The 15460-nt window shown below is 35.0% G+C and overlaps 1 protein-coding gene across 8 annotated transcripts in view; it reads left to right on the top strand.

Moving 5' to 3' along the window:
- LOC149553847 (glutathione gamma-glutamylcysteinyltransferase 1-like) overlaps positions 1–15460 on the top strand; it is a 157182-nt gene that overhangs the window by 56261 nt on the left and 85461 nt on the right. For 5 of the 8 annotated variants that reach the window (XM_089789206.1, XM_089789200.1, XM_089789203.1 and 2 more), the window contains exons 3-4: positions 240–371; positions 2179–2417. In XM_089789206.1, the coding sequence (XP_089645332.1) occupies positions 240–371; positions 2179–2417 (371 nt within the window). The remainder of the gene's footprint in view (positions 1–239; positions 372–2178; positions 2418–15460) is intronic. The other 3 variants (XM_089789204.1, XM_089789202.1, XM_089789205.1) reach the window with 1 other exon arrangement.

Raw genomic sequence — 15460 nt, 5'->3', positions numbered from 1 at the left:
TGAGGATGCACACAAATAACTGAGCTCATTGCCACGACTATCTTGCTAAATTGAACTTATGCTCTTTAAGAATAGTTCTCGCATACTCATTAATTAGTTTGCTAGTTGATTATGCTCGAGAAGGGGACATTACATAAAACACCAAGAAATATGATTGTCAAAAAATTAGCCTGTCCTTTGAATAGTTTCAGCTGCTAAACAAGTGGGAGAATTAATGTATTTTTTCTTTGTTTCGGCAGTTTTTGGAAAAGAATCCCACAAGATTCAACTAGGCCATGCCTTGGATGCCCTGTCTATGCCCTTGAACTTGCTCCAACTTTTTTCCCATCTGGTTCAAATTTTCAATGAGAAGATGCAAAAAGAAGAATCTGGTAAGTTAGTGCCCAGCATTAGGGATTTTGATTCCTAACTTGGTTAAACTGACATGTAGCTTCATTACCTTATTTCATTCTTAAAATTTGGTGTTGTATTAGACATAGTAGTATTTGGATGACATCAATCAATTCTTTGCATAGCAGATCATTTTCTCATCATTTATGTTTCCAAGTCCTCACTGATGAATACATGTCATGGGTGCTAGGAGAATGGATTCTCAAAATAATGTCAAAACATGTAGTGCAGTAGAAGATAGTTTTCTAAAAGATGTCCATATCCCAGACAATGCACAACTGCAGAAATTGTTTCTAGCAAATGTGCAGATGGAAGGGTTGTAACAGAACTTAAAATTTCACATTGTTAACTCTAATTGTCACTTACTGTAATGACCCGAACCAGCACTATAATGTTTGAACCAATTTTTTTCTATTTTCCCCTTAATGCTAACCCTAAAATATAAACCTTCTAATCAAATAACCAGCAAAGGTGAACAACAGATGATAACCCGGAAAGATATTTCTGCAACTCTTAAATATAATATTCAGAAATACATGCACATGAAGAAGAAACACAAACAACAAATAAGGGCCAGAACTCACTCTAGTCACTCCGTCTTCTTTAAAATGGCATTAAAAGAGCGAGCATATGAAAATGCAATACAAATCAAAGTACTGAACCAGTAACTTTCCCACAATTCGGAAGGACGTTGTTGCATTAGATATCAGCAATACCATAACCAACAACTTCTAGATAACTCCTAAAACGTTATTGTATTATACAACAGCAATACAATAACCAGCAAACTATAAATCCAATCTTAAACGTAGTTTTACAGTCAGATTGGAAACTTAAGAGAAGAACCTGTAAGCACAACCGAGACACCTGAATTGATATCTCCACTGGCAATGAGTTTGCATCCACTGCTTGTTTGCACAAGGGGCTACGTTCTCACACGGGCTGAAAGCTGAAGCTTTCTGAATGACTCTCACAAGAGACAACTGAAAAATCTGAATAGTAAATTAAGCATGCCAAAAGAGTGAGTCTCATCTCCATTTATCTTCACAACAGTGACTTTTCAACTTCTCCCTGATAAATCGTCTTATTCCTCCTCATCCTCTTGTGACCACATGAGATATTAATTTGACCTTAATAATAAATCTCCAGGTAAATAGTCAAATTTAATATTGAAAATTCATTCCTTCTTAAAAATTCTAATGTCCCCAAAGAGGGGACATTACCTTACAATCAGCAGTACAGACTACAAAAGCATAAATTGCAAGAAAATTACTATTTCTCGCTACTAAGCCATTTCTTTGATAGTGAGAACTAGTGATTTTCTTTGATAGCCATTCCAATTGATTCCTGAGGATCTTTTGGCTGCTATGGTGATTAGACAAAGCAATGAGACAGGCAGACTGTCCAGGTAATTAGTGGCAGACCTTGACAACTATATGTATTAATGCTTCCGACTTAAGTCTTGGACACAGAATTATATGTTTACATCAAATGACTTCATACCTCGACGTGAATGAACTTTTTTGAACACCCTAAACTCACTTACACCTTTGTATGACTCATTAACAGCGATAACATTACTGTTTGCAAATTATTAGTACATGCTGAGAAAATTACAGAAGTCACCATTTAGTTTTTACTTTAGGTAGAGTTGTTTTAGCATTCCATTTATTTCCTTTGACCTACCTTGGTCATAGGTGGGCATCAATATAATTTCTTTGTTTCTTTCTAATTGCCATTGAGTCGAATTCCTGCTTGCTAATTGTCTTGAATTCTTTTGGTTTTCAGGTCCATGGCGCTGGTTTGATGAGTCAATGCTTGATTGCTGTGAACCTTTAGACAAAGTCAAAGTTGATGGCATTTCATTTGGGAAAGTTGCGTGTTTAGCTAACTGCTCTGGAGCTCAAGTTGAAGCTTTCCGAACTAATCAAAGTTCTCTTGACGAATTCCGAAAATTTGTGGCAAAGTGTGCTTCTACTGATGATTGCCATATAATTGCATCATATCATAGAGGCCCATTCAAGCAGGTTAGTTTTACATTGCATTTATGGTATTATAAAATTGTTATGTTGTGCTATTGTGCTCTCTGCACTGTTATTATGTTAATATGTGGATGACTAATGATTTGATGTTGGAGTTGGAAATCAAATAAAAAATACCATTTTTTGTTTACTGGTAAACAAATGTTTTATTCTTCATTTCAAGTTTACTTCTCATCACTTAGTATTAAGGTCAATGAGAGAACATAAGACTATATTTGACTCTTGTTGAGTGGCTGCAATGAATAAGAGAAGATAATTCTAACAAAAATATATGAAAGTATGAAATAAAATCTTTAAAGCATTAGTAATCTATCCTACTTTCGACAAAATCAAAGAGTTGCTCTAAGTAGAAAATGACATGTAACTTGCAGACTAAAAGTAAGGATCAGATTTGCTTAAAATTTAGTTTGAAATTATACATTATCAAGTCTGTCATTATGTTTCAAATCTTTCATCCCATTTCTTTATATCATTGAATCTGAATTTATCCTAAAGATTGATCCTCCGTCTGCCTTATACATTGGTTTATTGATGGGTTGACATTATCATTAGTGGACATCCTAAGTATTGGATGTCAGTTTGATTAACAATTGTAGACACCTAAATTTGAACCTTAAACATTCGATCAAACTACATCATGCTAACCTTTCTTCTAAACCCATCATATTAAATAAATAATTCATCTATTTAATTAATCTCCCCTTTTGTCTATATTCCTAGGTAAATTAATTAATTTAATTTGCCTATAGTGTCATCTCTCTAAATTAAATAAACACACACATGTTTAAATCCCCTTTCTTCTACTTCAAATTTAAATTAATTCAAAAAGAATAATCCCCCCCCCCCCCACCCAATCCACTTGCACATTGCTAATCCATCCACTTGTATGTTAATCCTTCATTTCATAAAGTAAATTGCATCATTTACATTAATCTCTTTCACCCACTTAGAATTAAAAGGAATTTTTTATTTCCCATTCACTCTCTCCCTTCCCACTTGCATCCTCTTACTTTTCCAACTTGCACCCTCATTCCTCATGAATAAGTCTAATCACTCCCAATCATGTGCACAATCCTAATCCCAAAGATTAGGAAAGTAAGTCAACACTTCCATCACATTATGCACGTGTGCCCATGTACTCAAGCTTTGAGCTTACTCGCCTTCACAAAGTCTTTAGGTTGAATGGGTATTCTCATAGGTAAATTGCTAGGGCTCTCAGCCAATCTAGACTCATACCACCTTTCTTTATCTAATCCTAAGTCATCCCCCCTCTTGTTTTGAATGCCTTCCTTTTGTGGATGGTATCTCGTAGAAGATCTCCAAGATCCTCTTTAGAAAAGGTTTGTGTGTGGCTTCCAAATCACTGTGTAGGTTAACAAATCGAGTGTCCCCTCTCTAAGACAGCCAAGACACTCTTTTGGACTCGGGGATTTATAGGGTGGTTTGTTTTTTGTGGAACACCCTATATAGGTGAGACCGACTACTCTTTCAACACTCGAACAAAAGAGCATAGTGCCAACATCAAGTATGATAGGGTTCACAAATTTGCTTTAGCCTAGCACTCGTTTTGCTACCAAGCATCATATTTGTTTAGAAAACACACACATATTGTTCAAGGAGAATAAATTCTTCAAGAGAAAGTTTAAACCATAGAAATCAACAACCATCCCATCAACCATAATTAGGATGAGGGTTGGTCCTTAAGCCTTTCATGGAAATCTTTGTTATCCTCTCTTGATAACCGCCTTTGTCCTTAAGCTGACCTTTTTCCTTCCGGCTTGATTTTTATCTTCTTCCTCTCCCCTTGCGGTGTAACAACTCCTTTTTCTAGACCTTAGCTAACAACTAGCAAATCAATGAAATATAGATACTACTTCACTTTCATGAGAAGGCAATTATAACAATTATCTTCATACGAGAGAGATTAATGTTTAAAATTAGTTTAACCGAAATATGATAGCTAACAATTGAAGGCATCATCAATAAATCTTAATAGAGGATTTAAGTTTTCCATACCTTAAATTCTGAAACCGAATCCGCCTACGGCAGCATATGCAAAACGTGGTTATTCCACATATACCACTTAGGGAACAAATAATTATACCACTATATTGTAATAGCCAATATGATTAGGGCAATAAAACCACTATGACAACCCTCTTTTTCTCATATCAATTATGATGATTTATTGTAAATAAAAGATACTTTCATATTTATTATTCACATGAAGGAAGGACAATTATAACCATCATCAAGGAAGCCTATCTCATGCATGCAATTACATTCCAGGTTCAATTGAAAACTCAACTGATTTCTAAGCATTGAAGGGAATTATTGATTAAATGATATTAACCATCTAATATATTTTCAACTTGAAAATTTCAATCTCATTAAGGCAAAATAACCGTTACCAATAGATATTTAGATGCAGAACTTATCTCTGTCTTGTGCATGTCCTAGCATTTGGCGGAGTGGAGAAGCATTGCCAAGGGCTTAACCTCTCAACCGTGGACCCTTAAATATCCCCACACAATCTCAATCAAGAAAGGCCCTCCCTACTTTGGAATTGGTCTGGGACACCACAATGTAGTCACTGAGCATTCTGTTGGAATGTCAACCCACCGCTCGACTTGGCAACAAGATTTTATACAAAGGATTCCCATGAACTATCTTTATATTTGATTTAGAGGTTAAAATTGATTATATGCTTTCTTTCATTGCAGGAATTCTTCCCACTCTTTCCTCCCTTAACTCGACCATGATGGTCCTTACTACTTGGGGAAACTTATATTAAATCTCTGTATTTCATAACCTCTTATTCCTTTGCCAAATATCATGCCTTGATTGGCCCTATGACATCATAAGACAATATGCTTTTAACTATGTTTTTATCACATCAAGAGAGATCTCCATCTCAAGGACATATCGACTATGCCCCTGTATGGTGCTACTTTATTCAAATCATATAGAAATGCATCTCAATATTGTTAATAATTGGTAGCTTTAGTTGGATAAGCTATAGTGCATATATATATTATATATATAAGTGTGAGATATAATATATATATTAATATATTAAATATATGAGGTATTTATTTGTCATTATATTAATTACATTCTAATGAATAGACATGTCCCGTGAAGATCCGAAAAACACTAACATGGTATTAGAGACAACTGCAAATGTAAGAAATCCTTTCCTAATAAATGAGGAGTTTCTTAACTATCAAACGAAGACAATGAACAAACCAGTCACCCATAGAAATTGTATAGAACCCAAATTCCAATTACATCCTTGATGTAATGTCCCCAATTTCGTCAATATTAGAGTTTCAGGGATTAGCCTATTATTGTGATCCTTGTAGGCTAATTATTGTGAATAGAAGGTCTTCTGTGGCAGTGGCTTGGCTTGGGAGGGTCTTATCTTTTCCACATTTCAGTAAGCTACAGGTTGGTCTTCGTTAGGCTCAGATTGGACTTCGTTTGGGCTTAGTTTTGTGTATTTACTATTTGTGGTAAGTTGGTATTGATCGAGATGGACCATTTCTATTTTTGGAAAAGGCATTTGGTCACATGGAGAAATAATAGGTATAACTCCTATTTTAGATAACATATTTAAATGATGAGTATTTTGGGAGTTATTATATTTTTGATGGCCAAATTATTATTAAATAATTAAATGACTATTTATAAAGTTATAGTTTAACTTTATAATTTCACTTAAGTTGAAGGTTTATTTCATTAATATTATGCCTAAGTCAAGTATTAAATGTTGCCAAAAGAGTGAAGTTGGAAAGTTTCAAAGGTTGAGTTCTATTGGGAAACTTTCACAATTTCAAAAGTTGAGTTCTGTTGGAAACTTTTGTCTACAAAGGCATTATAAATATGAGCTCATTTCATTGAAAGAAGCATGCTTGGATATGCATTTGTTTTTATTGCCTTTGTGGTGTTACCAATTTAACATACCTCCTAAATTGCTATGTTATATGCTGAACTAAGTGTGTTTAGTTGCTAAGAATATATATTACAGAATGAAAAGAATGCAAAAAGTAAAGTACAGGAATCAGTAAACAAGAAAATTGATCACTTTTATTTAGAATACAAGTACCAAAACAATACATTTTTTATTGAAATATCCAAAACTGTTTTGATGAGGTACAAAGTGTTCAAGTTTTACACAGTACTTAAATACAATGCATTCATATATCACAAGTATCCTCAGCTGCTAACATAATATCTGAATAAACACATTGTATAAACAGAAAAATACTGAAAAGAAGATAAGAGGAAAGGCATCCATTGCCTGAGCGGAAGATTTGTTGTGTTGAATGTTGAAGCGCTGAATCCGCATCTCCATCTGGGAATAAATCTGCAAAAAATGAAAGAATAGATGGGTCAGTTCATATGAACCGAGCAATGGAAATTTTTCCTGTCATCTATACTCTACTGTTCCTACAACATGGTTATTCAGATAACTATGTTAAAAGACAAGAAGGCAAGAGAGAAATTTGAAAATAAAACATGTTTATGCTAATGAGTTTGTTCCATGTGCAGATACAGGTATGAAGTTTGAGGTTGTTGAAAGATCTTGCATAAATTACATGTTTGAAGCCTTTCGACTGAATCATGTAGGGGCCAAGACTGAAAGACTGAGGAGGCTATCGAAGGGACATGCATAAATTACAAGCGTGAAACCTTCTGGTTGAATCATGTAGCGGCAAAGACTAAAGACATGGGAAGACTGTTGAGGGGGCATACATAAATTACAAGTATGGAACCTTCTAGTTGAACCATAGCAGGAGATTGAAGACATGAAGAGATTGTTAAAGGGACATATATGTGTTATAGGGATGAAACCTTTCAGTCAAATCATGGAGGGCATATAGAATTTTGAATCTACACGTTGAAGGAAATATATTTTTTACAAGTATACATCAGGTATTTTCATAAAGAAGTTTAATCAACAAATAAGTTGTTTGCTATCAGTAAAGGATCAGACATTCAGAGGATATACAGGCATGATTATCAGAAATAAGATCATTTAAAGAGCTGTTTTAAGTAGCTTAACAAAAGTATTAAAGGGACCTATTCATTTATGAAACCTTTTACTTCTATAATTGGCATGCTTCAGCAAATGCGAAATATCAAAGAGAAGACATCAAAGGGACAAGTCATTGTAACTTGAAATCTTTTTGCTTTCAAAATTCACCAAGGAAAAGCTACAACACAAAAGGTTTGATTCACAAGTTTTGTTCAAAGAAGGGTTATCAAGCAGCTATAGAAACAACAGTAAAATAAAGGATTCAACAAGAACCTCTTAGGACAATTTTTTACAACCGTTAGCAAGCTGGTTCCTGATACATGCACAAAAGATAATGAATGCTAGGGCTGGAGCACATCAATAAATGGTTACAATTGGAAAGATTTCAGTAGTAAAAGGTGATGAATCTTTTGCAAAGAATGTTGCCAAATAAAGCACAAATTCCTATGTTAATATGATACTGTTTTATGTTAAAGCAATACATCAAACAAGAAACGAAATGCATTGCTAATAATGCTTAAAGTACACAATGGAAGTGCAAGCTATAGGTGGATCAGAATGAAGCAAGTTATAGGTATGGAATAAAGCAGAGGCAATATAAAGACATGTATGGATCTGAATATAAGGATAGCTAGTGGAAATGTTTTATGCAACTCTTGAATCATATAATAGGGGAGGAACTGTATGCATAGTGAATTTAGCGAACTAAACCTAGGTTTAGTGATTTATGGAACCATTATAATGTTTATAAAATATAGCAAACACAAGTAAAGTACCTACATTTTTCAGATTTTAAGTCTCCCAGCAGATCTTGAAGTTTCCAAAGAATGGATAAATATTATGAAAAGGATTCATATTAGTAGAAAGCAAAAGTATGCAGCAACATCATTGAAATGGTAAGGGTTTCTCAAGAATAACACCAGATCCCTCAAGAATACCATCAGATCTTTGCCTTTCCAAGATTCAGGAAAGTTATTTTAAATCATACAAGAACAAGAGCAAATAGAAAGGTTTAGCTGGAGTTGAGTTTCTAGAAATTTCACTTCCTGTTACTTGTTTTAGCTTGATAACAAAAGCATGAAAGTCCTGTATATTAAGACTGGAAATTTGCAAGAAAATAATATCTAGATTGATGATAGGGAAAAGGATTCAGTTCAGGTTATTTGGCAACTTAAACTTTTGACATATATCTTCATAACTCTAAGGAAAGAGATCACGAAGCATGATTTGGGCAGAATTGCAAGTACCCACAACAAAAAAATCATTTTATTTTCCTTATGTAATTAGTAATTGTCCATGCATAGCTCAGGAAAAGGATAAGCCACAATGCAAAAACCTTATGCAATTTCATGTATATAGAATACTCAGGAAAAATTCAAAACTCACAACTAACATATGGAGGAAACTATATCCGATTTCATGGCCATAAGAGGAGTTCCAGCCAAGAAATCCCAATCAAAGCTTGAGCTCAAGAAGAAGGAAGTCCATACAAGATATGGTGTGCCACTTCCATGCCCAGTTCGGATCCAAAGAAAACATCACCGCAACGTCATGAACCCTAGCAAAATATGGCGTCTAGAGCCATGAAATAGCAAGAGAAACACGCCGAGAAAGCTGCCGTCTAACCAAAAATGGCTACCAAACAACTCGTGAGCTCAGAAATAAATCTGCTATTTTATGGAAATGGTGTCCAAACGTGCATAACTAGCACATAAAACCCGCAGTCAAAGATCATCAATGGCGTCCAAATAACAGCAAGCTCAAGCATGGAGGAGAAAACGTCCACTCAAGACCACAGAACCAATGGATATAGCATCCATGATGAAAGGAAATTGTGCCCATCAAAGAAAAAATGGCATCTCAACCATAAATCAGCAAGAAATCGCTAAGAAAAAAAACATATGAAGCAAGAAATTAGCAGCAAGAATCCCTGCGGCTAGGGTTTCACAAACTCTCATTATTCCCATGCGTGAACAACAAATGACCAAAGTAAAACAAAATATTTGCCCTTTTTGCCTTTGACATCTTTTCTTTGCTATATCTTATAAAATTTCAGTTCCATGCAATAGGGTAGAGTTTATTTATTTTGAAAACTCCTTTGTTCATAAAACTAAGCTAAAAAAGGAACCATTTAAGTTTCATATGCATTATAAATGCCAATATTAATAATATGCATATATAACTTAAATAAACAAATATATTTTATATATATTAAATGAGTTTTATAATTATAATTATTTAATACATACAATACTTACAAAATATATTTTTATAGTCCCTTTATTATACTTATTAATATTAACGTGTTTTAAAAAAATTGATAAAATATTACAATAAACACGTTAATATTAATAAATATAATAAAAGAAGTTTTGATTGTAAAATTAATATATCAAATGGTTGCAATTATAAAAGCATTGATTTTATTAATTAAATAAAGGGAATTAAGAGTAATTTTAAATATTTTAATGCCTAAATGCAAGGAGGGGAAGCTGAGGGTAGATTTTTGAACTCCAAAGAGGATATTCAGTTAATGTTTTCATGAGGAGCTATTTTTTGGAGGCTAAGGACAGTTCCAATTTCTCATGTAGTGATGAGGTTGAATAGTGCTATTTTTAGTGATTTATGGAGCAGTTAAGGGCAGTTATACATGCAGTTTGTGATGAGAGCCTATTTTATGCATATTTTGCATAATTATGAGGAGTTTTACATGCTATATTTTTGGGTTGTTTGACGGATCCGAGTTTGGTTTTTTGTGCATGATTTTGAGGAGCTAGAGGCAATTTTCCAGTTATCTATTAGTTGGGTAGGTGGTTGAGAGCAGTTTTCAGAGGCTTCTTCATAGTTTTTATCATTTTTGACTGATTTTTCCTAGGCATGATCTTGGAATCTGAATTAGAGTTATGATTTCTATATATTGTACATTTACCTCATTATGGGGTATCTTCTTTTGGATTCAGATTTCTGCACATTGCAAATTTTGAGTTGATTGTAAGAGCAAATTTGTTGCAGAGGTTTTTTCAGCATTGGTTATGAGATTCAGCAGTTCCTTCTCATTGATTCTCGTGCAATATTGTGAATTTTTTACTATAATGTTGTGTTCGCCTTCATTTCAGTTACATTCCTTATTGCAAATTTGAATCTTGATACTTGTGATTACAGGTCTTTGTTTGTGATCATTGTTCTTTTGTAGAAAATTGGTGAAACCTAGGTCTCCCTTTCAAAGCAGAAGATCCCGGTTCTTGCATAGAAACACTTTTGTGGTTGCATGTTTGTCTGAGTATTGTGAATCAATTTTGTCTTTCATAATTCGTGTTGATTTGATTAAAGTTACATTCAAAATCATCGGTGTATCACCTCAGTTAGTTTAATATTCATTATTTGTTATTCACTTCTCACCCCTTATCTCGCATATAATTTAGGATTAGGTGATCGCTATTTAGAAACCGGCCTAGCTTCCGAAGATTCATCTCTCGTTTTAGGACAACCCACCACCCGAGAGAGTTTCCATGTGCTATAGGCGCAATCCTGATTGACAACATGTGGCTTTTCTGATTGTTCTGATTTTTAATGCGCTTGCTGAGGTAAAAGGGTTTTAAGCTGAGAAGTGTATTGGATCACTGTTGAGGTATAGTGATTTAATTATACTTGGTATTTGAGTTGAATCTCCATTTTTGTACTATTGTTTCTTTGGAGAATATCATTGGTGTAATTTTGCTATCACTTCTCTACTGTTTATTCTGTGCATGAGAAGTAGATTTATGCCAAGAAAATTGACTTTTTTGGAAGAGGTTTAATTATCGGATATTGCTGTTGCAAGTCTTGTGCCTTGAATTGGGGAAATTTGCTATGCATTTAGAGGGCTTTCGTTCATTATTGTGCCAATGTTTGCATCTAATTGTGACCTGCAATTATTATCAGCAAGGCTGCATTTGTTTAGTCTGGAAGGCCTGTGATCCCTATTCTAGGAGCTGCGATTCAATACTTGGGCATGCGATTTCCATTTGAGGATGGGTGTTTCACATTCCCACCTGTGATCTGAATTTTGAGGACGTCAATGTGATTGCAGTGCATTAATGTTTAAAGGCCATGGAAACAATTTTGAGGGAGCTGCGATTTGTTATAAGCTCTGCATTTTGCATTTTGGTGTCCTGCGTTTCACTTTGGATGGCAGATCGGGTTGCAATTAAATCAAGTTCACTGTGAATATATATATATATATCAATATTATTTTGCTGTCTTAGTTCAAATATCATCAATGATGTAAGCAATAATTGAATTTGATTTCTTGAAAAGGGTGACAATTACAATAGAGTTAGTCTTAGCATTGAAACTGATGCTTTCTTAGCTACTATACTTGTAAAGATTTCAATTAGCAATTAGTTTCAATATTTACATTTGAATGGTATTCAATTTGCAAATATCATATATGCCAAAACTCAAAAGTGTAATGTTCCATTTTCCCTTCTTTCACAACCTTGCTATTGATTATTTACGAGAGATGCTAATGGAGGTGACTGTACACTAGTGTTGGTGGTAGAACTTGTACAATGCCACTATGATACTATTATGAAGGGCCGTATGGTATGGGAGTATGACTATACGGTGTTGGTAATGGAGCACATATGATGTATGGTGAGGGGGACAATTGAATGCAAGCCTGTGAGGATGTACGGTATTATAAGCTTGTGATGCCGTACGGTATTATAGTGAGACGTATAGGATGGGCCGTATGGTGTGGGTTGTATGGTGTCGGCCATACAGGATAGGCCATATGGTGTTGCTACGAAATGACTATGTGCCATCCAGAGGTTGTATATTCGTGTAGTTGTACGGAAGGAGATGTAGGGTTAGTGGAAGTGAGTTTGAACAATACAACGTAGGGTTAGTGGAAGTGAGTTTGAACAATACAACCATGAACAAGATGAATTCCAAACAATGAAAATTGAACATAGGTATATTCAATTAATATTTGTAGATAGATGGTGCTTCGATTTGCCAAATTCAAGCGAAGTGTTACAGGCGATGGAATAGAGTGAGGGTTGAATCCCACTGAAACTAGACAAATAGGGAAGGTCTTCCACTTCTGAAATGGCGAACAACAAAGAACTCCAATAGTAGTTCGCAGTACATAGAAAATAGTCCAAAATGCATACCAACTACTACCTACAAGCTGTGCTTAAATACCGGTTGGGGAAACCTTTCTGAGGGTGTACAAAGATAGCTGATGGCAACACTTACCAAAAGAAACTAAAAATTAAAATAGGTCCGAGAATTAAATCAATTGGAACCACAAATACATATTTTAACTTGGGCCCATATTAATTAATTAAAATAACTAATTAAAGGCCCTTTTATTATATTATTTAATTTTTGTGACCAGTTAATTAATTAATTAAATTAAATTAAAATTAATGTAATAATTAAATTAAATTATAATTAAATTACATTAATTAATTAATTGGTCACAAAATTAATGTAATAATTTAATTTAATTAACTAATTAATTGGTCACAAAATTTAAATAATATAATAAAAGGACCTTTAATTAGTTACTTTAATTAATTAATATGGGCCCAAGTTAAAATTTGCATGTGGTTCGGATTGATTTAAGATATCTTAGACCTATTTTAATTTTTAGTTTTCGTTGGTAAGTGCTACCGTCGGCTATCTTTGTACACCTTCAGTTTCAGTGGGATTCAACCCTCACCCTATTCCATTGTTGCATGTAATATTTCGCTCGAATTTGGCAAATCGGAGCACCATCTTTTGGCAAATGTTAATTGAAGGATTATTTGTTTTCAATCTCATTTTCTTATTTGGTTGTTGAATTTGGATCTCTAAAAATTTCCTCTCTATCCGTGCACCATCCCCCTTCATTCACTTCAAAGTCCATCTTCCTGTGGTTACATTACCACCATACGGCCTACTTTCTCTCTACGGGACAACTTCTCTCCCTACATTGTATGACTCTACTGTACGGTATTCATTCTGCCCTCCGTGCATCGTCCACCTTAATTTTACCTTACAACCTTTGCATATAGCCTACCATACGGACCATCATTTCTCTCACGTACAAACTCCAACCTAATCATTGTCGTAGATCTTGCATACCATACGGTAATAGTCTTGAGGGGCATCCAACTAGTCACTGGAGGTTAGGAACATTATAGTGGTATCAGAGCTGAAACTTTTTGGGGGCAGTATCCACCCTGTACGACCCATCCTGTATGACCCATCCTATACGGCCCATCCTATATGACCCATCTTGTATGGGTCATTGTAATACCGTACAGCCTCACAGGCTTGCCTTCACTTGTCCCCCTCACTGTACATCATTTGTGCTCCATTACCAAAACTGTACGGTCATCCTCCCATACTGTATGACCCTTCATAATAGTATCATATTGCCACCATACAATAGGTTCTACCACCAACACTAGCATATGGTCACCTCCATTATTATCTCTGGTAAATAATTGATGGTAGGGTTGTGAAAGAAGGGAAAACAAAACATTACAGTGGTATCATAGCTGGTGATTCTGCCAGCTTGTTGGGAGAATGGGGAGCTTTGACTTGGATGACACTATGGCTTAGTTTCCATTCGATTGAGGGAAAATCTATTAGTTGAATACTCCAAGAATACTTTTGCGTGCCAACTATTGGATGGTCAAGTATAGGATGACAGATACAAGGTGGTTGGCGAAATCATTTAACACAAAGATAGAATCTACTTGGTACCTGAGACCAAGATGAAGGAAATGATTTTGGAAGAAGGTACTTGTACGAATATCATTGAACCAACGTTCGACGATCAAAGTCATGTAAATTTGGGTTCTACCAGTGACCCTCTGAATGACCAATCTCTACCGATAGTTGTTTAGCCTTCTGTTGATGCGGATTCATTCGAGGATTATTTGCAAGAGCTTTCTTTATAGTTGGTTGATTATGAAGTCTATTTCCCAATGGCAATCATGATGGATTACACAAATGAATTTCAAGTTTGGGATCTTGGTGACTCGGGACGGGACAATATCAATGTGGCGTAGGGAAAGTCTGATGGTAATGTGGTGCTGCGGAGGATTGATGTCATTTCACTCATCTTGCTTGAACATTTGATTTGGGACCCTGGAGTAGTTGGCACTTTGTCTGATTGCTCGAGAACAAACAATCTTTGGGCAGCGAGGATTTGTCATGTCCCTAAATTTTAATGTAATAATTAAATTAAATTAATTAAGTGGTCCCAAAATTTTAATAATATATTAAAAGGACCCTTAATTAGTTACTTTAATTAATTAAGTTGGGGCCAAGTTAGTAATATGTGTATTTGTGGTTTTGATTGAATTTTTTATATCTTGGACCCACATTTTATTTAATTCTTTCCGTAGGTAAGTGTGGCCGTCAACTATCTTTGTACACCCTCGGAATGGTTTCCTCGACAAGTGAATGACCCAACTAATTTCAAATCTAGGACTTTAGCAAAGCCTGATATCGCTTTTTCAAAGAGCGAAATGCTAAGATATAGTTGCGGCTATAGATGTGTAGGACATTTCCTATGAGACATCGCACAAGTTGGCCATAGTGGATGTGGACTGTGATGAGAATTCATATCGGATTGAGTCAGATGATGCAGTTGTCGACACGAGTTTCTGGGATCATACATTTGATGGTGATGCAATGATAGTGGGAGTAGGAGCATATGATGATACAGTCCTATCAACAACTACTTCTGCGCCAGTTAAGCCATCTATGGAGTAGTTTAGCGATATGCATGCGGTTAATAATGTGTGTTGTATTGATAGCACACATGTTGATGATTATGAGTTTTCACCATATGTTGATTTGGTTCAGTTTTCTATTGCGACAGTTGGTGATATTCCTACATCCACATATTTTGACGTGGGTACACCTATTGTTGATACAATGGGCATGAGTGCATATGGTTCTCCTATAGCTATGTCTTTTTCAAGGATTGTTGGTGATGATC

Source organism: Cupressus sempervirens, chromosome 6, assembly GCF_028749045.1.
Source record: "Cupressus sempervirens isolate cs-2001-9-10 chromosome 6, ASM2874904v1, whole genome shotgun sequence".
Classification (NCBI taxonomy): Eukaryota; Viridiplantae; Streptophyta; class Pinopsida; order Cupressales; family Cupressaceae; genus Cupressus; species Cupressus sempervirens.
This window is presented reverse-complemented; position numbering and strand designations above follow the sequence as displayed.